The sequence below is a fragment of the Oncorhynchus gorbuscha genome, linkage group LG22 (assembly GCF_021184085.1).
Source record: "Oncorhynchus gorbuscha isolate QuinsamMale2020 ecotype Even-year linkage group LG22, OgorEven_v1.0, whole genome shotgun sequence".
Lineage (NCBI taxonomy): Eukaryota > Metazoa > Chordata > Actinopteri > Salmoniformes > Salmonidae > Oncorhynchus > Oncorhynchus gorbuscha.
Window position 1 is genome coordinate 8,028,951 of NC_060194.1, and position 24,131 is coordinate 8,053,081.

The 24,131-nt window shown below is 41.8% G+C and overlaps 1 protein-coding gene across 3 annotated transcripts in view; it reads right to left on the bottom strand.

The window, feature by feature from the left end:
- Positions 1–24,131, bottom strand: part of LOC124010232 (cAMP-specific 3',5'-cyclic phosphodiesterase 4B-like) — a 132,795-nt gene that overhangs the window by 79,977 nt on the left and 28,687 nt on the right. For 2 of the 3 annotated variants that reach the window (XM_046322677.1, XM_046322678.1), the window contains exon 2: positions 4,091–4,221. In XM_046322677.1, coding sequence (XP_046178633.1) covers positions 4,091–4,132 — 42 coding nt within the window. In that variant the 5' untranslated portion in view covers positions 4,133–4,221. Of the gene's footprint in view, positions 1–4,090; positions 4,222–24,131 lie in introns of those variants that run through there. The other variant, XM_046322679.1, reaches the window with a different exon arrangement.

Consider the following 24,131-nt stretch of genomic DNA (forward strand, 5'->3'; position numbering starts at 1 on the left):
GATTTGTTAAAGACATATGTTGACTTAAGTATTTATGAAATGCTTATGTACTGCTTATGGATTTGTTAAAGACATATGTTGACTTAAGTATTTATGAAATGCTTATGTACTGCTTAAGGATTTGTTAAAGACATATGTTGACTTAAGTATTTATGAAATGCTTATGTACTGCTTATGGATTTGTTAAAGACATATGTTGACTTAAGTATTTATGAAATGCTTATGTACTGCTTATGGATTTGTTAAAGACATATGTTGACTTAAGTATTTATGAAATGCTTATGTACTGCTTATGGATTTGTTAAAGACATATGTTGACTTAAGTATTTATGAAATGCTTATGTACTGCTTATGGATTTGTTAAAGACATATGTTGACTTAAGTATTTATGAAATGCTTATGTACTGCTTAAGGATTTGTTAAAGACATATGTTGACTTAAGTATTTATGAAATGCTTATGTACTGCTTATGGATTTGTTAAAGACATATGTTGACTTAAGTATTTATGAAATGCTTATATACTGCTTATGGATTTGTTAAAGACATATGTTGACTTAAGTATTTATGAAATGCTTATATACTGCTTATGGATTTGTTAAAGACATATGTTGACTTAAGTATTTATGAAATGCTTATGTACTGCTTATGGATTTGTTAAAGACATATGTTGACTTAAGTATTTATGAAATGCTTATGTACTGCTTAAGGATTTGTTAAAGACATATGTTGACTTAAGTATTTATGAAATGCTTATGTACTGCTTATGGATTTGTTAAAGACATATGTTGACTTAAGTATTTATGAAATGCTTATGTACTGCTTAAGGATTTGTTAAAGACATATGTTGACTTAAGTATTTATGAAATGCTTATGTACTGCTTAAGGATTTGTTAAAGACATATGTTGACTTAAGTATTTATGAAATGCTTATGTACTGCTTATGGATTTGTTAAAGACATATGTTGACTTAAGTATTTATGAAATGCTTATGTACTGCTTAAGGATTTGTTAAAGACATATGTTGACTTAAGTATTTATGAAATGCTTATGTACTGCTTAAGGATTTGTTAAAGACATATTTGACTTAAGTATTTAAAATGCTTATGTATATTTGTTAAAGACATATGTTGACTTAAGTATTTATGAAATGTATTTATGAAATGCTTATGTACTTATGCTTAAGGATTTGTTAAAGACATATGTTGACTTAAGTATTTATGAAATGCTTATGTACTTAAGGATTTGTTAAAGACATATGTTGACTTAAGTATTTATGAAATGCTTATGTACTGCTTATGGATTTGTTAAAGACATATGTTGACTTAAGTATTTATGAAATGCTTATGTACTGCTTAAGGATTTGTTAAAGACATATGTTGACTTAAGTATTTATGAAATGCTTATGTACTGCTTAAGGATTTGTTAAAGACATATGTTGACTTAAGTATTTATGAAATGCTTATGTACTGCTTAAGGATTTGTTAAAGACATATGTTGACTTAAGTATTTATGAAATGCTTATGTACTTATTTGTTAAAGACATATGTTGACTTAAGTATTTATGAAATGCTTATTTGTTTGTTAAAGACATATGTTGACTTAAGTATTTATGAAATGCTTATGTACTGCTTATGGATTTGTTAAAGACATATGTTGACTTAAGTATTTATGAAATGCTTGTACTGCTTATGGATTTGTTAAAGACATATGTTGACTTAAGTATTTATGAAATGCTTATGTACTGCTTATGGATTTGTTAAAGACATATGTTGACTTAAGTATTTATGAAATGCTTATGTACTTTAAGGATTTGTTAAAGACATATGTTGACTTAAGTATTTATGAAATGCTTATGTACTGCTTATGGATTTGTTAAAGACATATGTTGACTTAAGTATTTATGAAATGCTTATGTACTGCTTATGGATTTGTTAAAGACATATGTTGACTTAAGTATTTATGAAATGCTTATGTACTGCTTATGGATTTGTTAAAGACATATGTTGACTTAAGTATTTATGAAATGCTTATGTACTGCTTATGGATTTGTTAAAGACATATGTTGACTTAAGTATTTATGAAATGCTTATGTACTGCTTAAGGATTTGTTAAAGACATATGTTGACTTAAGTATTTATGAAATGCTTATGTACTGCTTATGGATTTGTTAAAGACATATGTTGACTTAAGTATTTATGAAATGCTTATATACTGCTTATGGATTTGTTAAAGACATATGTTGACTTAAGTATTTATGAAATGCTTATATACTGCTTATGGATTTGTTAAAGACATATGTTGACTTAAGTATTTATGAAATGCTTATGTACTGCTTATGGATTTGTTAAAGACATATGTTGACTTAAGTATTTATGAAATGCTTATGTACTGCTTAAGGATTTGTTAAAGACATATGTTGACTTAAGTATTTATGAAATGCTTATGTACTGCTTATGGATTTGTTAAAGACATATGTTGACTTAAGTATTTATGAAATGCTTATGTACTGCTTAAGGATTTGTTAAAGACATATGTTGACTTAAGTATTTATGAAATGCTTATGTACTGCTTAAGGATTTGTTAAAGACATATGTTGACTTAAGTATTTATGAAATGCTTATGTACTGCTTATGGATTTGTTAAAGACATATGTTGACTTAAGTATTTATGAAATGCTTATGTACTGTTAAGGATTTGTTAAAGACATATGTTGACTTAAGTATTTATGAAATGCTTATGTACTGCTTAAGGATTTGTTAAAGACATATGTTGACTTAAGTATTTATGAAATGCTTATGTACTGCTTAAGGATTTGTTAAAGACATATGTTGACTTAAGTATTTATGAAATGCTTATGTACTGCTTAAGGATTTGTTAAAGACATATGTTGACTTAAGTATTTATGAAATGCTTATGCTTAAGGATTTGTTAAAGACATATGTTGACTTAAGTATTTATGAAATGCTTATGTACTGCTTATGGATTTGTTAAAGACATATGTTGACTTAAGTATTTATGAAATGCTTATGTACTGCTTAAGGATTTGTTAAAGACATATGTTGACTTAAGTATTTATGAAATGCTTATGTACTGCTTATGGATTTGTTAAAGACATATGTTGACTTAAGTATTTATGAAATGCTTATGTACTGCTTAAGGATTTGTTAAAGACATATGTTGACTTAAGTATTTATGAAATGCTTATGTACTGCTTAAGGATTTGTTAAAGACATATGTTGACTTAAGTATTTATGAAATGCTTATGTAATGCTTAAGAGTGTGTTATGACGTCCTAATGTAGGTACTCTTCATTTTTGTGTGTTTGGCTACCGTTATGGGAGGACCTACTGTACTAGCTGGCTAAAACTACCACACTGGGTTTTGTTGGCATTTGAGAGGGAAACTAATGTAATTTCATGCAGTAGGGTAAATTATTATCCAAGTAATGAATAGATATAACACTACATTGTTGCCAAACAATGACTAGTAAGCTAAAGCAAACTGCTAAACCTCCTGAATGGAAAGATGCTGTCAAAACAAGGTGTGAATAATAAGTGAGGTGTGTTCTGGCGATGTTGTAGTCTCTTTAGATAGACGGGTTGCCTCCCTCAATAGATATTTTCAGTGTATTTCACAGGAGGGTAGTTTGACCAGCTAATGTTAATGTTACAAGCTTTACAACCACTGACTGGCTCTAATACTGCATTCGTGTCATGTGGGAAAATCAGAAACTCAAGACTAATTTCCGACTTGGTTACTCGTTGTAGCAAGATGATACCTCCCAAATGTGAAACTTAGGTATTAGACACAACCTATAGAAAGCTCTACGCAAATAAGTTAATCATTTTAAAATCAGATGTCCCGAGTTTCCAACATGACGTGAACGCGGCCTTTTGCCTAGCTATCAGAGTCCGCACTGAGTCCGCATCTCTAATGTTTAACTATCGAAACTTGTGATTTGTTGGGAGAATTGTCTGTCTGAAGAGTACCCACCCAAAAATGTTTTTCCCCTTTCGAAGTGGCCAAGAAAATCCGACATGATTCCCAGACCTAGTGCTGTTGCCCTAGCGATGCAGCTAATGTACTCACGTCACCTGGTGTCACCACTAACACACTCCTGCTCTTCTTCATTCTCGGTCACCACGTCAGTCAGACACTTTCGCTCTTCTTTTATACACTTATCCTCTATCCCTCCTTTACTGGGGCCTTCACCAGCACACCTAGCATTGGAGAGGAAGAAAGGGATGGATTGAGAGAGAGAAAAAAAAGCACGAGCATTAAAATGAGATAACCGATGACAGTGTGTGATTTCGGCATGACACAGACATTTTGTGGAACATTCTCTGTTTGATAATTGGAGTGGGTTCAGCTGACAGAGGATTACGCATTCTAATAACAGTGATGACAGTGTTATCACAAGATTCAGTGATGACATCATCATAAGTAGCAGGAAGACTTCCGACACAAAGATAGCACGAAGCAAGAGGCTACTCTTCTAGGAATTGGATGTCACACAGCTATCATATTCCTTGAGAGTAGAGTGAACACCAGAGCACATGCACAAATGCTTTACAGCAGGGATGGGCAACTTTGACGGGGGTGGGGGCCACGACAAATCTGAACTCATCGTCACCGTGAAGGGGCGCAGAGGCTCGTCGGTCTGCGTACCCACGTCAATACCCACACATGCAGTCAGAGCCAGCCCTAGCCTTTTGGGGGCCCTAAGCTACATTTGGTCAGTAGTCCATCCCTGCTTTCCAGTATCTCTGAACGAGATGTGCCTCTTGCATCTCTCTGTAATAGCTTTGGGAGCACTGCTGTTTATGGTCAGAATCATTTAGAAAATAAAAGGGTTAATGATTCACTGAAGTAGGTTCAAAGGTTAAATAGTGCTATTTAATCGAACGATAGCAATTGATTTTGTACAGTAACACACTCTGCCTGAAGGTCTTGTAATAGAGGTCAACCGATTAATCGGAATGGCCAATTAATTAGGGCCGATTTAAAGTTTTCATAACAATCTGTGTTTTTGGGCGCCGATTTGCCAATTTTTGTTTTGTTTATTTATTGTTGGTTTTTATACCTTTATTTAACTAAGCAAGTCAGTTAAGAACACATACTTATTTTCAATGACGGCTTAGGAACGGTGGGTTAACTGCCTTGTTCAGGGGCAGAACGACATATTTTCACTTTGTCAGCTCGGGGGATCCAATCTTGCAACCTTAGTCCAACGCAATAATGACCTGCCTCTCTCTCGTTGCACTCCACACTCCACCGTATTCACGTAACAGGCAAAGGTAAGTTGCTAACTAGCATTAAACTTATCTTATAAAAAACAATCAATCATAATCACTAGTTAACTACACATGGTTGATGATATTACTAGATATTATCTAGAGTGTCCTGCGTTGCATATAATCTGACTGAGCATAGAAGTATCTAAGTATCTGACTGAGCAGTGGTAGGCAGAAGCAGGCACGTAAACATTCATTCAAACAGCACTTTCGTGCATTTTGCCAGCAGGTCTTCATTGTGCGTCAAGCATTGCGCTGTTTATGACTTCAAGCCTATCAACTCCCGAGATGAGGCTGGTGTAACCGAAGTGAAATGGCTAGCTAGTTAGCGCGCGCTAATAGCGTTTCAAACGTCACTCACTCTGAGCCTTCTAGTAGTTGTTCACCTTGCTCTGCATGGGTAACGCTGCTTCGATGGTGGCTATTGTCGTTGTGTTGCTGGTTCGAGCCCAGGGAGGAGCGAGAGGGACGGAAGCTATACTGTTACACTGGCAATACTAAAGTACCTATAAGAACGTCCAATAGTCAAAGGTTAATAAAATACAAATGGTATAGAGGGAAATAGTCCTATAATAACTACAACCTAAAACTTCTTACCTGGGAATATTGAAGACTCATGTTAAAAGGAATCACCAGCTTTCATATGTTCTCATGTTCCGAGCCAGGAACTGAAACGTTAGCTTTCTTACATAGCACATATTGCACTTTTACTTCTCCAACACTTTGTTTTTGCATTATTTAAACCAAATTGAACATGTTTCATTATTTACTTGAGGCTAAATTGATTTTATTGATGTATTATATTAAGTTAAAATAAGTGTTCATTCAGTATTGTTGTAATTGTCATCATTACAAATAAATAAAATCTGCTGATTAATCGGTATCGGCTTTTTTGGTCCTCCAGTAATCGGTATCGCCGTTGTAAAATCATAATCGGTCGAACTCCATCTTGTACTGTACAGTACATCCGGTCTGTATTCTCTGTTATACAGCGTTTCAGCTGGGGGCTGCGAAAGAGCTTAGTAATAAATCAGGAATGGTTGGGACATCTTTTTGACAAAAAGACCCAGTCAATATCTGACACCATGTGATGACGCTGACAAAAATTGTATAAAGTAAGTTGGTTTGTCTGTTACTCCAAGGTTATTGTTGAGGTAAGTAACTTGGAAACAGAACTGAGGAGAGGGCTGCCGTTTTATGGGCTCCGAACCAATTGTGCTATTGTGTTTTTTTTTTCTTCGCGTTATTAACTTATTTTGTACACAATGTTTCTGCCACCGTCTCGTATGACCGAAAAGAGCTTCTGGATATCAGAACAGCGATCACTCACCTCGTACTGTACAAAGATTTTTTTCTTACAAGGACGTGTACTCTGAGCATGCGCTGACCAACTGGCAAGTGTCTTCACTGACATTTTCAACATGTCCCTGACCGAGTCGGTTATACAAACATGTTTCAAGCAGACCACCATAGTCCCTGTGCCCAAGAACACAAAGGCAACCTGTCTAAATGACTACCGACCCGTAGCACTCACGTCTGTAGTCACAAAATGCTTTGAAAGGCTAGTCATGGCTCAACATAAACACCATTATCCCAGAAACCCTAGACTCACTCCAATGTGCATACCGCCCCAACAGATCCACAGAGGACGTAATCTCTATTGCACTTCACGCTGCCCTTTCCCACCTGAACAAAAGGAACACCTACGTGAGAATGCTATTCATTGATTACAGCTCAGCGTTCAAACACCATAGTGCCCTCAAAGCTCATCACTAAGCTAAGGGCCGTGGGACTAAACACCTTCCTCTGCAACTGGATCCTGGTCCTTCTGACAGGCCGCCCCCAGGTGGTATGGGTAAGTAACAATACATCTGCCACGCTGATCCTCAACGCGGGGATGCACCCTCAGGGGTGCGTGCGCAGTTCCCTCCTGTATTTACTGTTCACCCATGACTGCATGGCCAAGCACGACACCAACACCATCATTACATTTGCCGACAACACAACAGTAGTAGACCTGGTCACCGACAACGGCAAAACAGCCTATAGGTAGGAGGTCAGAGACCTGGTAGTGTGGTGCCAGGATAACAATCTCTCCCTCAATATGATCAAGACAAAGGAGATGTTCGTGAATGACAAAAAGGAGGGCCAAGCAGACCCCATTCTCATCGACGGGGCTGTATTGGAGCAGGTTGAGAGCTTCAAGTTCCTTTTTGTCCACATTACCAATGAACGGTCATGGTCCAAATACACAAAGACAATCGTGAAGAGGGCATGAAAATGCCGATTCTCACTCAGGTGACTGAAAAGATTTGGCATGGGTCCTCAGATCCTCAAAAGTTATACAGCTGCACCAGACTGCAAAGCACTATAAAAGGGTAGTGGGTACAGCCCAGTACATCACTGGGGCCAAGCTTCCTGCCATCCAGCACCTCTATACCAGGCGGTGTCATAGGAAGGCCCTAAAAATGGCCAAAGACTCTAGTCATAGACTGGTCTCTCTGCTACCGCATGACAAGCGGTACCCGAGTGCCAAGTTTAGGTCCAAAAGGCTCCTTAACAGCTTCTACCCCAAGCCACAACTCCTGAACATCTAATCAAATGGCTACCCACTGTTGCTACTCTCTGTTTATTATCTTTGCATAGTCACTTTACCTCTACTTACATGTACATATTACCTCGACTAACATGTGCCCCCGCACATTGACTCTATACCAGTACCCCCTCTATATAGCCTGGTTACTGTTATTTTATTGTTGTTCTTTAATATTTGTTATTCTCTATATTCTTTTTTGATTTTTAAAAAATGGTTTCCTTCAGTTTATTTAGTAAATACTTTAACACTTATTTTTTCTTAAATAACCATTGGTTAAGGGCTTGTAAGTAAGCATTTCACTGTAAGGTCTACTACAGTTGTATTCGGCGCATGAGACAAATATAATTTGATTTGACTTGACTTGACAGGGGCTCTGGCAAGGGCACAGTATGGTGTAAGCATTACCAGGGCAACTTGTGAGGTTTGCCTTTTCAAATATCAAATCATAGTTGGGTATCTGCTTTATAATGTATGAATTGTGTTTTGTGTGTCAGGAATAGATTATGGGTTTTGGGGTGAGTATATCCTCCATTTTTTGTGACCCGGGTCTGTAATGATGCCTTTAGCACTCTAATGCAGTGCCTTAGACCACTGCGCCACTCGGGAGGCCCCAAGCAGTTTATTTTTACTGCATTCAAATGCTACACTACACAGTGTACTGGAAAAAACATCTTAGACAAATCTTTATCTAAATGCTAAGCTGTAATGTTTCCCCTCCATAACAATATCCCCTCTTTTCTTCTTTCCAACGCTAAACGGTTATACTACAAATAATCACGGATGATCATCCGATGGTCTATGAATAAAACCCACGGGCAAAATCTACATAAACAAACAACAACCAGACAAGAATAGATGATGGGATCGCAAAAGGTTACATGTCAATGCCGTTTGGTAGACGAATGGCCAGATCCTCATCCTCTATCGTTTTTTAAGGGTCTAGGCGCAGATCATTCCTCTTCAAAGAAAGCTGACCTGAAAGAGAACAGGCTCTGGGGCTTGCTGCATCCTCCTTAAACAGTTTTATAGGAGAACTGCTGGGTTCGGTTCTCAGTGTAATAAGTAGCCTGGGGATATACCCTGAGTTCTGACATGACATAAAGATGCCACTCTGGCTGAGGTGCTTTAGCACCAATACAGAGTCTAATGGCTTACTCTGAGAAAGTGTATATCTTTGATGTTTATTTTAGGACTGTCTCACTAACAAGGTTTTCATCCAACCATTTCACGTGGATGAATGACCTGATGCATTTGAAAAAAAAGTCACGACAAGCCATACGGAAAAATGTGTCAGTAAAATTTCACAACGTCGCCAAAACAAAATACGCTGAACAAGGTGAGATATTTTATTTCTTTTTCGGCGAAATACATTATGCAATAATTGCGGTGGGACAACACTCCAGTCCAGTTGTTGGCAGAAATACACCTTTAAAGTTGGTTGCCAACCGCCACATAAAATCCAAAGACGAAGACACTGGTAGCTCGCTTAGGACACTGGTATAGTGTCCTTAAAAGTGCTCTATTGAAAGAATTTGGTTTCTAGCTACCTTTTGAATTTGGATCCCATCAAGCAGTTAGCATCAGTTGCTAGGACCACTATGATCTGTCCAGGGATCCTGCCAACCAAAAAAAAGTCTTAAGAGCTGCTAACTAGCTATCAAGGTTTCCTGAAAGCTTTAACACAGCCTGCGGCCAGATGAACCCTTGTGGCTGAGATCTCAGAACGTCCTGGGCTCGTGGCGGTTTAAATCTCTGCTGTTTGTTGCGGTTTCCATCTGCCCTGCAACCTGCCCTGTCTAGAAATGCGTGGAGTACCAGCGTAAGCCTGTCGCTACAATGACATCCAAAACCAATGCCGGTGGGAGTAACGAAGAACAGTGTTTCTCTATCACAGGTGAAGGATCTTTTAAACTAAAAAAAAGGTTTATAACAACAGGAAAATATCTTCAAGAGCTTTGTTCAAATACTGATGGACTCAACTAAGGGAGTGAACGTTATTTATAATAAGGGTTACATGGAGAATGTCGGACCTCTGAAATGAAAATGGATGGCCCTCCCTTCAGAAAAATACAATTGCAGTACCTAAACCCTCCCTGAACACTTGAAAACAAACAAGTGACCATCCCCTGGGGGATGGCTACACATTCTGGAAGTTCAGACCCCTTTGAAATATGACATTTACATAAGTATTCAGAACCTTTACGCAGTACTTTCTTGAAGCACATTTGGCAGCGATTACAGCCTTGAGTCTTCTTGAGTATGACGCTACAAGCTTGGCGCACCTTTAAGGAGCTTCTTACTCCTCTCTGCAGATCCTCTCAAGCTCTGTCAGGTGGGATGGGAAGCATTGCTGCACAGCTATTTTCAGGTCTCTCAAGAGATGTTCAATTGTGTTCAAGTCCGGGATCTGACTGGGCCACTCAAGGACATTCAGACATGTCCCGAAGCCACTCCTGAGTTGTCTTGGCTGTGTGCTTACGGTAGTTGTCCTGGCTGTGTGCTTACGGTAGTTGTCCTGGCTGTGTGCTTACGGTAGTTGTCCTGGCTGTGTGCTTACGGTAGTTGTCCTCCTTACGGTAGTTGTCCTGTATTTGATTTGGAATTTTAAGACCCCTTGAAGAATCCCCCAAAAATATAACAAAATTATTTGTTGAAACTTCTGATTTGGCCTTACTGCTATTAAGCAATACAAATGCATTGAATATCATGGAACAACAGGTAGTGGAACAACAGCTAGTCCCCACTGAAGTGTCTATGCTATATCTGAGCGATATAAGAAAGATCAGGACACACACACACACACACACAGTTGAAGTCGGAAGTTTACATACACCTTAGCCAAATACATTTAAACTCCATTTTTCACAATTTCTGACATTTAAAGTAAAACTTCCCCGTCTTAGGTCAGTTAGTATCACCACTTAATTTTAAGAATGTGAAATGTCAGAATAATAGTACAGAATGATTTATTTCAGCTTTTATTTCTTTCATCACATTCCCAGTTCGTCAGAAGTTTACATACACTCATTTAGTATTTGGTAGCATTGCCTTAAAATTGTTTAACTTGGATCAAATGTTTCAGGTAGCCTTCCACAAGCTTGTTGGGTGAATTTTGGCCCATTCCTCCTGACAGAGCTGGTGTAACTGAGTCAGGTTTGTAGGCCTCCTTGCTCGCACACGCTTTTCCAGTTCCACCCACAAATTTTCTATAGGGTTGAGATCAAGGCTTTTTGTGATGGCCACTCGAATACCTTGACTTTGTTGTCCTTAAGCCATTTTGTTACAACTTTGGAAGTATGCTTGGGGTCATTGTCCATTTGGAAGACCCATTTGCGACTAAGCTTTAACTTCCTGACTAATGTCTTGAGATGTTGCTTCAATATATCCACCTATTTTTCCTCCCTCATGATGCCATTTATTCTGTGAAGTGCACCAGTCCCTCCTGTAGCAAAGCACCCCCACAACATGATGCTGCCACCCCTGTGCTTCATGGTTGGGCTGATGTTCTTCGGCTTGCAAACCTCCCCCTTTTTCCTCCAAACATAATGGTCATTATGGTCAAACAGTTATATTTTTGTTTCATCAGACCAGAGGACATTTCTCCAAAAAGTCCAATCTTTGTCTGCATGTGCAGTTGCAAACCGTAGTCTGGCTTTTTTTATGGCGGTTTTGGAGCAGTGGCTTCTTCCTTGCTGAGCGGCCTTTCAGGTTAGGTCGATATAGGACTCGTTTTACTGTGGATATAGATACTTTGGATAGAAATTTGATAGAAAACACTAACGTTTCTAAAACTGTTAAAATTATGTCTGTGAGTATAACAGAACTGATATGGCAGGCGAAACCCCGAAGACAAACCACCCCCCCGGAAGAAATTCAGCCTACCACTATTTTCAATTGCTGTCACTTTCATTATAAGGCCTCCCAGAATGCAGTTCCTAGGGCTTCCACTAGATGTCAACAGTCTTTAGAAAGAGTTTCAGGCTGGTTTTTGGAATGGTTTTGTATGCGGGGCGCTGTCCACAGATAATCGCATGGTGTGCTTTCGCCGTACAGCCTTTTTTAAATCTGACACAGCGGCTGGATTAACAAGAAGTTAAGCTTTATTTTGATGAATTGGCGGCCAGGTGGGACGCTATCTGGAAACAGTGTTTAGACCCTTTACAATGAAAACCTGTGAAGTTATTTGGATTTTTACAAATTATCTTTGAAAGACAGGGTCCTGAAAAAGGAACATTTCTTTTTTTGCTGAGTTTACAAACAAGATAGCAGAATGGAGTAGAATATGCTATTGAAGAGGGCCTTCTGCCTTTGAAAGATCAACAAGGTCTCCTGAGCCTGGAATTCAATCTTCAGGGGTCTGACTTAAAACAAACTGGTGAGTTTCATTCCACTTTGTAACCAATTGTCTTTGAAGGATTCAATGGGAGTTTATGGGATTCAAATAAAATAAAAAAATCATTTTTTTATGTCCACAAAAACTTTTTTTTAAATGAAAAAGGCATCTCTTCCCAGTAAAATCTTTTAAACTTTATGTAAAATAAAAGCATGTTTTCGACCTCCAAATACCATCAGAATGAGCATACAGGTACGCGTTTCCTAGAACCATATAGGCTTCCCTCACCTGGGGAAAAGCGGAAGTCACTTGTGGCTTAAAGTTTTTTGATGTCAATTGATACATTATTCAACTGTGTTTTTCCTTTTGATTAACCATTTGAGCCTCATTGAGGATTCAGCGTGAAAGATGTCGTGTGGCATGTAATGAGGCGCACAATTACCAACCCACTGGCAAAAAAAAAGTAAATGGGAACACTTCTTTTGCTTCCTTTGATTGAGGGTGATTTTTAAAAATTGGTAAGGATTTCTCATATTTACACAATGTCTCATCACAACACATCGCATGACGGGACTTGTGCTCTTGTTCATTAGCTGCTGTCCAGAGGAATCCGATAACATCTAGAGTGTCCGGGATTGCAGCTAGCAGCAGACCGTGAAGGAGAGAAAAAAAAGAGACTTTCCAGGAGTGTTGAGTCACCTGTGCCATGATGGACTTTGGGAGAGGGGTGTATTTGAGGGTGGAGAATGGTTTGGAGTGCGGGATGGTATGTGCCAGCTGGTGGAGGGAGAGATGAGGAGGATATGTTCATCCGGCACTGAGGATGGACACATCTTCCCTGTATCTCCTTCCAGCGGCTCAAGAAATATATTCTACCCTATCAACACCAGGTAGAACTCCTATGTGGAATTGTTATTAGAATTATTATTCTTTAACTGTATTAGTTTAATAACTGATGGTTTGCTCTGTTCAAATGTTGAAATAGAATGCTCAGAATAACAGACAGTTACCCTGTTAGCAGTCTATGGACAAGGTATGATAGCAGGCCATTGTTTGTTTTTGTTTACCTGAAATGGTCACATTTTTAGCATTTGTGGCACAACTCCAATTCTAGTCAATGGTACTTATTTTTGAAAACATTTTTACGGGCTTTTGTGGGCCTTTTTTCTACACTTCTTTTTCCCTGTTGCAACTTGTAATAAACCAAAATGTTTTGACCTTATTCTGCAACTAGTCTTCTCTTTTGTTTAAATACAGCATTTGATAGCAGAGTATCTGAATGTAATTTGGGGAGTAGAGTTGGTGTAATGCTGGCTTATTGTAGTCCCATATAGGACCTGTGTGTCAGCCTGCATCTGTCCCATCTCTGGACCAGGGACCTAGGTGGGAACTCCGCTGTACCTTTGTGCAGTATGTGGGCCAGACTTGGGCCACACCTTTTTATTTTACAATATGTTTTCACTATTATGGCCCAGACCTTTCAGAATTAATCATTTTACAGCGTGTGCTGGCCAACACATTTCTAATTTGATGGTGGGCAGTGTGAGCCAGATCTGTGCCAGCATAAATTATATCTGGGAACAGTAAAAATAAAAAAATATTTTAAAAAGCATTTTGAATGTAATATCCTACAGTACTGTAACTTTCAGTACTTTACACTGTTCTCACATTAGGCAATATACTTGCATTATCCATCAAAATGTACTGAAAATGAACATTTCTATAATTTCTTTCCCATTTGTGATCAAAGATGTCATCATTGAAGAAATCTCACAATCATTGATGCAAAAAAATAAAATGCATTGTTCAATTAAGCAATAAGGCATAAGAGGCAGTGCTGGATCATGAGTAAATGCCGTTGTTCGACCCAACGTGATAGCGGAGGGCCCAGTGGTGTGGTGGAGGGTATATGCAGGTATACGCGCTATACCCATTTATTTTTCAGTGGGCATCGAGTATATTCACTTCTTAATCCCCAGGATGTGTATCAAAGTAGTGAAGTGGAGGTATATGCCATATCAATTAATAAGACAGATGGAACAGATCAGAATGTTTAGCTTAACATTTTGATGAACTATTATTTCTGCACATTTTTAGCGCAGCAATGGGCACACAGTGGTAGGCCTAGAACGGTGTGAATGTAAATAGTGGGAAAATGCTGTTCTAAAATGCGCACCACACACGCGAGCAGTTTAAATGGACAGAGATGGAAATATTCATTAGAAATGAGAGGAGATCTAAAGATGCAACAACTATCATGGGTTGCTAATATGACCAGGATAATGCCTTTGGCTGCTAGACAATGAAATAAAGTGGAAAGACAACCAATAGAACAGCATGAGGTTACCAACATATTACATTTTCAAATTAAATGAATGAAAAGAAAAATCAGGCACCAATTTGCATCAAGCCTTTGAGTATTTGGCCTTAGGTTCTCATCGACATCACAGTTAATGTCCTCATTGTTCATGAACCTGGAGAAAAAGCTTTTGGCATGGGGAATCCAAGCCTGACATTGGTCTGGATTGATGTCATTTCATGACTGGAGGAGGGTGGCACACATCAAATCGTATTAATCACATACGCTGAAAACAACAGTGAAATGCTTACTTACAAGCCCCTAACCAACAATGCTGTTTAAAAAATATGAATAAGAAATAAAAGTAACAAGTAGTTAAAGGGCAGCAGTAAAATAACAATAGCGATACTATATACAGAGAGTACCGGTACAGAGTCCATGTTCAGGGGCACCGGTTAGATGAGGTAATTGAGGTAATATGTACATGTAGGTAGAGTTACTAAAGTGACTATGTATAGGTAATAACAGAGAATAGCAGTGGCGTAAAAGGGGGGGGGGCAATGCAAATAGTCTGGGTAGCAGTTTCATTAGATGTTCAGAAGTCTTATGGCTTGGATAGAACCTGTTTAGAAGCCTCTTGGCGCTCCAGTACAGCTCGCCATGCGGTAGCAGAGAGCACAGTCTATGACTTGGGTGGCTGGAGTCTTTGACCATTTTTAGGGCCTTCCTCTGACACCGCCTTGTAAAGGAGGTCCTGGATGGCAGGAAGCTTGGCCCCGGTGATGTACAGGGCTGTACGCACTACCCTCTGTAGTGCATTGGGGTCGGAGTCTGAGCAGTTGCCATACCAGGCAGTGATGCAACCAGTGGTGTAGCTGTAGAACTTTAAGGATCTGACGACCCAGGCCAAGTCTTTTCAGTCTCCTGTCGTGCCCTCTTCAGGACTGTCTTCGTGTACTTGGACCATGTTAGTTTGTTAGTGATGTGGATACCAAGGAACTTTAAGCTCTTAACCTGCTCCAATAGAACCCCATCGATGAGAAAGGGGGCGTGCTCGGTCCACAATCATCTCATTTGTCTTGGTCACAGTAAGGGAGAGGTTGTTGTCCTGGCACCACATGGTCATGTCTCTGACCTCCTCCCTATAGGCTGTCTCGTTGTTGTTGGTGATCAGGCCTACTACTGTTGTGTCAAACTTAATGTTGGAGTCGTACCTGGTCGTGCAGTCATGGGTGAACAGGAAGTACAGGAGGGGACTGAGCACGCACCCGAGGGGACCATGTGTTGAGGATCAACGTGGCGGATGTGTTGTTGCCTACCCTTACCACATGGGGCAGCCCATCAGGAAGTCCAGGATCGAGTTGCAGAAGGAGGTGTTTAGTCTCAGGGTCGTTAGCTTATTGATGAGCTTTGAAGGCACTATGGTATTGAATGCTGAGATGTAGTCAATGAATAGCATTCTCACATACGTGTTCCCTTTGTCCAGGTGGGAAAGGACAGTGTGGCGTGCAATAGAGATAGTGTCATCTGTGGATCTGTTGGGGCGGTATGCAAATTGGAGTGGGACTAGGGTTTCTGGGATAATGGTGTTGATGTGAGCCATGACCAGCCTTTCAAAGCACTTCATGGCTACAGACGTGAGTGCTACGGGTTGGTAGCCATTTCGGCATGTTACCTTCGTGTTCTTGGGCACAAGGATTATGGTGGTCTCCTTGAAACATGTTGGTATTACAGACTCGGACAGGGAGAGGTTGAAAATGTCAGTGAAGACACTTGCCAGCAGGTCAGCACATGCTCGCAGTACACGTCCTGGTAATCCGTCTGACCCTGCGGCCTTGTGAATGTTGACCGGTTTAAAAGACCTTATTCACATCGGCTGCGGAGAGCGAGGGAGGCCACAGTCTTCCGGAACAGCTGGTGCTCTCATGCATGTTTCAGTGTTATTTGGCTCGAAGCGAGCATAGAAGTAGTTTAGCTTGTCTGGTAGGCTTGTGTCACTGGGCATCTCGGCTGTTCTTCCCTTTGTAGTCTGTAATTGTTTGCAAGTCCTGCCACATCTGACGAGCATCGGAGCAGTACAGTTTGATCTTAGTCCTGTATTTCACGCTTTGCCTGTTTGATGGTTCATTGGAGGGCATAGCAGGATTTCTTATAAGCTTCCGGGTCCTTGAAAGCGTCAGCTCTATCCTTTAGTTCTGAGCGGATGTTGCCCGTCATCCTTGGCTTCTGGTTGGGATATGCATGTATGGTCACTGTGGGGATGACGTCGTCGATACACTTATTGATGAAGCCAATGACTGAGGTGGTGTACTCCTCAATGCCATAGGAAGAATGACAAAACATATTCCAGTCTGTGCTAGCAAAACAGTCCTGTAGCTTAGCATCTGCTTCATCTGACCACTTTTTTATTGATCGAGTCACTGGTGCTTCCTTCTTACATTTTTTATTTTAAGCAGGAATCAGGAGGGTAGAATTATAGTCAGATTTGCAAATGGAGAGCTTTGTACGCGTCTGTGTGTGGAGTAAAGGTTTTCCCCCTCTGGTTGTACATTTAACATGCTGACAGAAATGTAGTAAAACAGATTTAAGTTTCCCTGCATTAAAGTCCCCGGCCACTAGGAGCGCCGCTTCTGGATGAGCATTTTCCTGTTTGCTTATGGCGGAATACAGCTCATTGAGAGCGGTCTTAGTGCCAACGTCGGTCTGTGGTGGTATGTAAACAACTACGAGAAATACAGATGTAACTCTCGGTAGATAGTGTGGTCTACAGCTTATCATGATACTCTACCTCAGACGAGCAAAACCTCGAGACGTCCTTAGATATATCGTGCAACAGCTGTTGTTTACATATATGCATATTCTGCCACCCCTTGTCTTACCAGACGCTGCTGTTCTATCCTGCCGATACAGCGTATAACCAGCCAACTGTATATTGATAATATTGATTGCACGTTAGATAGTAGAACGGAAGGCAGGGGTATTTTCTTCGATCGCCTACGAATTCTCAGAAGGCAGCCCGACCCCCGTCCTCTTTTTCTTCATCGTCTTTGCACGCAAACGACGGGGATTTGGGCCTGTTCCAGGGAAAGCATTATGTCCTTCACGTCGGACTTGTTAAAGGAAAAAAAAGCTTCTGCCAGTTCAAGGTGAGTAATCGCTGTCCTAAATGTCCAGAAGTTATTTTCGGTCATAAGAGATGGTAACAGCAACATTATGTACAAAATAAGTACAAAATTAACTTACAACTCGGTTAGGAGCACGTAAAATGTCAGCCATCTCCTCCGGCGCAGTCTTTATGATGGGATTAAAATCAAACACCTTCCACCTGTATTGTAATCATGTATTCCATTTTACAGTAATGTATGGTACTTATGTATTGTTAAGGTCCTGTGTGGCTCAGTTAGTAAGAAAATTTCACTAGCAACACCAGAAAATGTGTTGACTCACTGTTGTCATTTTGGATAAAAGCGCCTGCTATGTAAATGGCATATATTACGGTATTACAGTACTGTATTGGCAAATGCATTTTTAGTAAAGCAGTATCAAAAGCATATCAAAATGCCCCCAGCAACTTAATTTTGGATACACATTTACTGTATACGGGATGCATGTCTCATACAGTACATGTAGTTAATACTGTAATGTAGTTTTATGAGGTACTATTTATACATAAAGTATGAACATACACTACCGTTGAAAAGTTGAGTCACTTTGAAATGTTCTTGGTTTTGAAAGAAACACATTTTTTGGGTTCAATTAAAATAACATAAAATTGATCAGAAATACAGTGTAGACATTGTTTATGTTGAAACAGCAGATTTTTGAATGGGATATCTACATAGGTGTACAGAGGCCAATTATCAGCAACCATCACTCCTGTGTTCCAATGGCATGTTGTGTTAGCTAATTCAAGTTTATCATTATAAAAAGGCTAATTGATCATCAGAAAACTCTTTTGCAATTATGTTAGCACAGCTGAAAACCACACAGCTTATTAAAGAAGCAATAAAACTGGCCTTCTTTAGACAAGTTGAGTATTTGGAGCATCAGGGTAGCAGTACTGTATTGGCGGGGTAGCCTAGTGGTTAGAGCGTTGGACTAGTAACCGAAAGGTTGCAAGTTCAAATCCCCGAGCTGACAAGGTACAAATCTGTCGTTCTTGTCATGTTTGTCATTTATTATCATGTCTTGTCCCTGTGCTCCCCATTCTATTCGTTTCCCTCTGCTGGTCTTATTTAGTTCTTTCCCTCTTTCTATCCCTCTCTCTCCCCCTCCCTCTCTCACTCTCTCGCTCTCTCTTCTCTCTATCGTTCCGTTCCTGCTCCCAGCTGTTCCTATTCCCCTAATCATCATTTAGTCTTCCCACACCTGTTCCCGATCCTTTCCCCTGATTAGAGTCCCTATTTATTCCTTTGTGTTCCGTTCCTGTCCCGTCGGTTCCTTGTTTAGTATTCACCATGCTGTGATTGCGTATCGCCCTGTCCTGTCGTGTTTTGCTGTGATTGTGTATCGCCCTGTCCTGTCGTGTTTTTTGCCTTCATCAGATGCTGCGTGTGAGCAGGTGTCTCTGTCAACTACGGCCTGCGCCTACCCGAAGCGACCTGCAGTCTGTGGCCGCTTCTCTTGTTATTCCCCTCTACAGACTAGAGGATTTCTGTTATTCCCTGTTTGGACTTGAATAAACTCTGTTTCTGTTAAGTCGCTTTGGGTCCTCTTTCACCTGCATGACAGAAGGAACCGACCAAGGAATGGACCCAGCGACTTCAGACGCTCGTTACACTGCCGTCGAGATCCAAGGAGCCATGCTCGGCAGACACGAGCAGGAATTGTCTGCTGCTCGCCATGCCGTGGAGAACCTGGCCGCTCAGGTTTCCGACCTCTCTGGACAGTTCCAGAGTCTACGGCTCGTGCCACCTGTTACTTCCTGGCCTGCCGAGCCTCCAGAACCTAGGGTTAATAACCCACCTTGCTACTCCGGGCAGCCCACTGAGTGCCGCTCCTTTCTCACGCAGTGTGAGATTGTGTTCTCTCTCCAACCCAACACATACTCTAGAGAGAGAGCTCGGGTTGCTTACGTCATTTCACTCCTTACTGGCCGGGCTCGAGAATGGGGCACAGCTATCTGGGAGGCAAGGGCTGATTGCTCTAACAAGTTCCAGAACTTTAAAGAGGAGATGATTCGGGTTTTTGACCGTTCAGTTTTTGGTGGGGAGGCTTCTAGGGCCCTGGCTTCCTTATGCCAAGGTGAACGGTCCATAACGGATTATTCTATTGAGTTTCGCACTCTTGCTGCCTCTAGTGAGTGGAACGAGCCGGCGCTGCTCGCTCGTTTTCTGGAGGGACTCCACGCAGTGGTTAAGGATGAGATTCTCTCCCGGGAGGTTCCTTCAGATGTGGACTTTTGATTGCTCTCGCCATCCGCATAGAACGACGGGTAGATCTTCGTCACCGGGCTCGTGGAAGAGAGCTCGCATCAACGGTGTTTCCCTGCTCCGCATCGCAACCATCTCCCTCCTCTGGCTTTGAGACTGAGCCCATGCAGCTGGGAGGGATTCGCATCTCGACTAAGGAGAGGGAACGGAGGATCACCAACCGCCTGTGCCTCTATTGCGGAGTTGCTGGACATTTTGTTAATTCATGTCCAGTAAGAGGCCAGAGCCCATCAGTAAGCGGAGGGCTACTGGTGAGCGCTACTACTCTGGTCTCTTCATCTAGATCTTGTACTACTATGTCGGTCCATCTACGCTGGACCGGTTCGGGTGCTACATGCAGTGCCTTGATTGACTCTGGGGCTGAGGGTTGTTTCATGGACGAAGCATGGGTTCGGAAACATAACATTCCTTTCAGACCGTTAGACAAGCCTACGCCCATGTTTGCCTTAGATGGTAGTCATCTTCCCAGTATCAAATTTGAGACACTACCTTTAACTCTCACAGTATCTGGTAACCACAGTGAGACTATTTCTTTTTGATTTTCCGTTCACCGTTTACTCCTGTTGTTTTGGGTCATCCCTGGCTAGTATGTCATAATCCTTCTATTAATTGGTCTAGTAATTCTATCCTATCCTGGAACGTTTCTTGTCATGTGAAGTGTTTAATGTCTGCCATCCCTCCTGTTTCTTCTGTCCCTACTTCTCAGGAGGAACCTGGCGATTTGACAGGAGTGCCGGAGGAATATCATGATCTGCGCACGGTCTTCAGTCGGTCCCGAGCCAACTCCCTTCCTCCTCACCGGTCGTATGATTGTAGTATTGATCTCCTTCCGGGGACCACTCCTCCTCGAGGTAGACTATACTTCTGTCGGCTCCCGAACGTAAGGCTCTCGAGGATTATTTGTCTGTGTCTCTTGACGCCGGTACCATAGTGCCTTCTTCTCCGGCCGGGGCGGGGTTCTTTTTGTTAAGAAGAAGGACGGTACTCTGCGCCCCTGCGTGGAATCGAGGGCTGAATGACATAACGGTTAAGAATCGTTATCCGCTTCCCCTTATGTCATCAGCCTTCGAGATTCTGCAGGGAGCCAGGTGCTTTACTAAGTTGGACCTTCGTAACGCTTACCATCTCGTGCGCATCAGAGAGGGGGACGAGTGGAAAACGGCGTTTAACACTCCGTTAGGGCATTTTGAGTACCGGGTTCTGCCGTTCGGTCTCGCCAATGCGCCAGCTGTTTTTCAGGCATTAGTTAATGATGTTCTGAGAGACATGCTGAACATCTTTGTTTTTGTCTATCTTGACGATATCCTGATTTTTTCTCCGTCACTCGAGATTCATGTTCAGCACGTTCGACGTGTTCTACAGCGCCTTTTAGAGAATTGTCTCTACGTAAAGGCTGAGAAGTGCTCTTTTCATGTCTCCTCCGTTACTTTTCTCGGTTCCGTTATTTCCGCTGAAGGCATTCAGATGGATTCCGCTAAGGTCCAAGCTGTCAGTGATTGGCCCGTTCCAAGGTCACGTGTCGAGTTGCAGCGCTTTTTAGGTTTCGCTAATTTCTATCGGCGTTTCATTCGTAATTTCGGTCAAGTTGCTGCCCCTCTCACAGCTCTTACTTCTGTCAAGACGTGTTTTAAGTGGTCCGGTTCCGCCCAGGGAGCTTTTGATCTTCTAAGAGAACGTTTTACATCCTCGTTACTCCTGACGTCACTAGACAATTCATTGTCGAGGTTGACGCTTCAGAGGTAGGCGTGGGAGCCATTCTATCCCAGCGCTTCCAGTCTGACGATAAGGTTCATCCTTGCGCTTATTTTTCTCATCGCCTGTCGCCATCTGAGCGCAACTATGATGTGGGTAACAGTGAACTGCTCGCCATCCGCTTAGCCCTAGGCGAATGGCGACAGTGGTTGGAGGGGGCGACCGTTCCTTTTGTCGTTTGGACAGACCATAAGAACCTTGAGTACATCCGTTCTGCCAAACGACTTAATGCCCGTCAAGCTCGTTGGGCGTTGTTTTTCGCTCGTTTCGAGTTTGTGATTTCTTACCGTCCGGGTAGCAAGAACACCAAGCCTGATGCCTTATCCCGTCTGTTTAGTTCTTCTGTGGCTTCTACTGATCCCGAGGGATTCTTCCTTATGGGCGTGTTGTCGGGTTAACAGTCTGGGGAATTGAAAGACAGGTTAAGCAAGCACTGCGCACACTGCGTCGCCGCGCTTGTCCTAGTAACCTCCTTTTCGTTCCTGTTTCCACTCGTCTGGCTGTTCTTCAGTGGGCTCACTCTGCCAAGTTAGCTGGTCATCCCGGTGTTCGAGGCACTCTTGCGTCTATTCGCCAGCGCTTTTGGTGGCCGACTCAGGAGCGTGACACGCGCTAATTGCGCAGACTAAGTCGGGTAACTCTCCTCCTGCCGGTCGTCTCAGACCGCTCCCCATTCCTTCTCAATATGGTCTCACATCGCCTTAGACTTCATTACCGGTCTGCCTTTGTCTGCGGGGAAGACTGTGAGAGCCGCCAATAAACGCAGGATTAAGAGTCCAAGGTATTGTTGCGGCCAGAGAGTGTGGCTTTCCACTCGCAACCTTCCTCTTACGACAGCTTCTCGTAAGTTGACTCCGCGGTTCATTGGTCCGTTCCGTGTCTCCCAGGTCGTCAATCCTGTCGCTGTGCGACTGCTTTTCCGCGACATCTTCGTCGCGTCCATCCTGTCTTCCATGTCTCCTGTGTTAAGCCCTTTCTTCGCACCCCGTTCGTCTTCCCTCCCCCTCCCGTCCTTGTCGAGAGCGCACCTATTTACAAGGTACATAAGATCATGGACATGCGTTCTCGGGGACGGGGTCACCAATACTTAGTGGATTGGGAGGGGTACGGTCCTGAGGAGAGGAGTTGGGTTCCGTCTCGGGACGTGCTGGACCGTTCACTCATCGATGATTTCCTCCGTTGCCGCCAGGATTCCTCCTCGAGTGCGCCAGGAGGCGCCGGTGAGTGGGGGTACTGTCATGTTTGTCATTTATTATCATGTCTTGTCCCTGTGCTCCCCATTCTATTCGTTTCCCTCTGCTGGTCTTATTTAGTTCTTTCCCTCTTTCTATCCCTCTCTCTCCCCCTCCCTCTCTCACTCTCTCGCTCTCTCTTCTCTCTATCGTTCCGTTCCTGCTCCCAGCTGTTCCTATTCCCCTAATCATCATTTAGTCTTCCCACACCTGTTCCCGATCCTTTCCCCTGATTAGAGTCCCTATTTATTCCTTTGTGTTCCGTTCCTGTCCCGTCGGTTCCTTGTTTAGTATTCACCATGCTGTGATTGCGTATCGCCCTGTCCTGTCGTGTTTTGCTGTGATTGTGTATCGCCCTGTCCTGTCGTGTTTTTTGCCTTCATCAGATGCTGCGTGTGAGCAGGTGTCTCTGTCAACTACGGCCTGCGCCTACCCGAAGCGACCTGCAGTCTGTGGCCGCTTCTCTTGTTATTCCCCTCTACAGACTAGAGGATTTCTGTTATTCCCTGTTTGGACTTGAATAAACTCTGTTTCTGTTAAGTCGCTTTTGGGTCCTCTTTCACCTGCATGACAGTTCTGCCCCTGAACAGGCAGTTAACCCACTGTTCCTAGGCCGTCATTGAAAATAAGAATTTGTTCTTTATTTAATAGATTTGCAAAAATGTATTAAAACTTGTTTTTGATTTGTCGTTATAGGGAAGTGATGAAGACTTTTATTTATTTACTTAATCCATTTTAGAATAAGGCTGTAACGTAACAAAATGTGGAAAAAGTCAAAGGGGTACGAATACTTCCCGAATGTACTGAATATACCGTATTTAGCTCCTACTCATGAACTTTATCAAAAGTAAACATCAAATAGCCTAACACTGAGGTAGTTGGCTTAAGGATAAATTCAGCCACCATTTATTGTTTAACTCAGCGGGTTCTCTCTGGTTAATACCCTACACAAATGTGCTGCAATATTAAAGGTAAATGAAATGAAATCTAATTAAGTCCAACTTGAGACTCCCCAGGTCTGTTTCCACCACAAAATGTTTCCACCATCTATACTGAGTATTCCATTGCGCTGAACGAAATGTTAACTCAGTCTTGAATGACGCATGCCAAGATATACCAGAGATAAGGGACTGTTGTTTTCAACCACACAACTCAAATGCTGCTTCACCAAAGAACGAAATTGAAAACCACT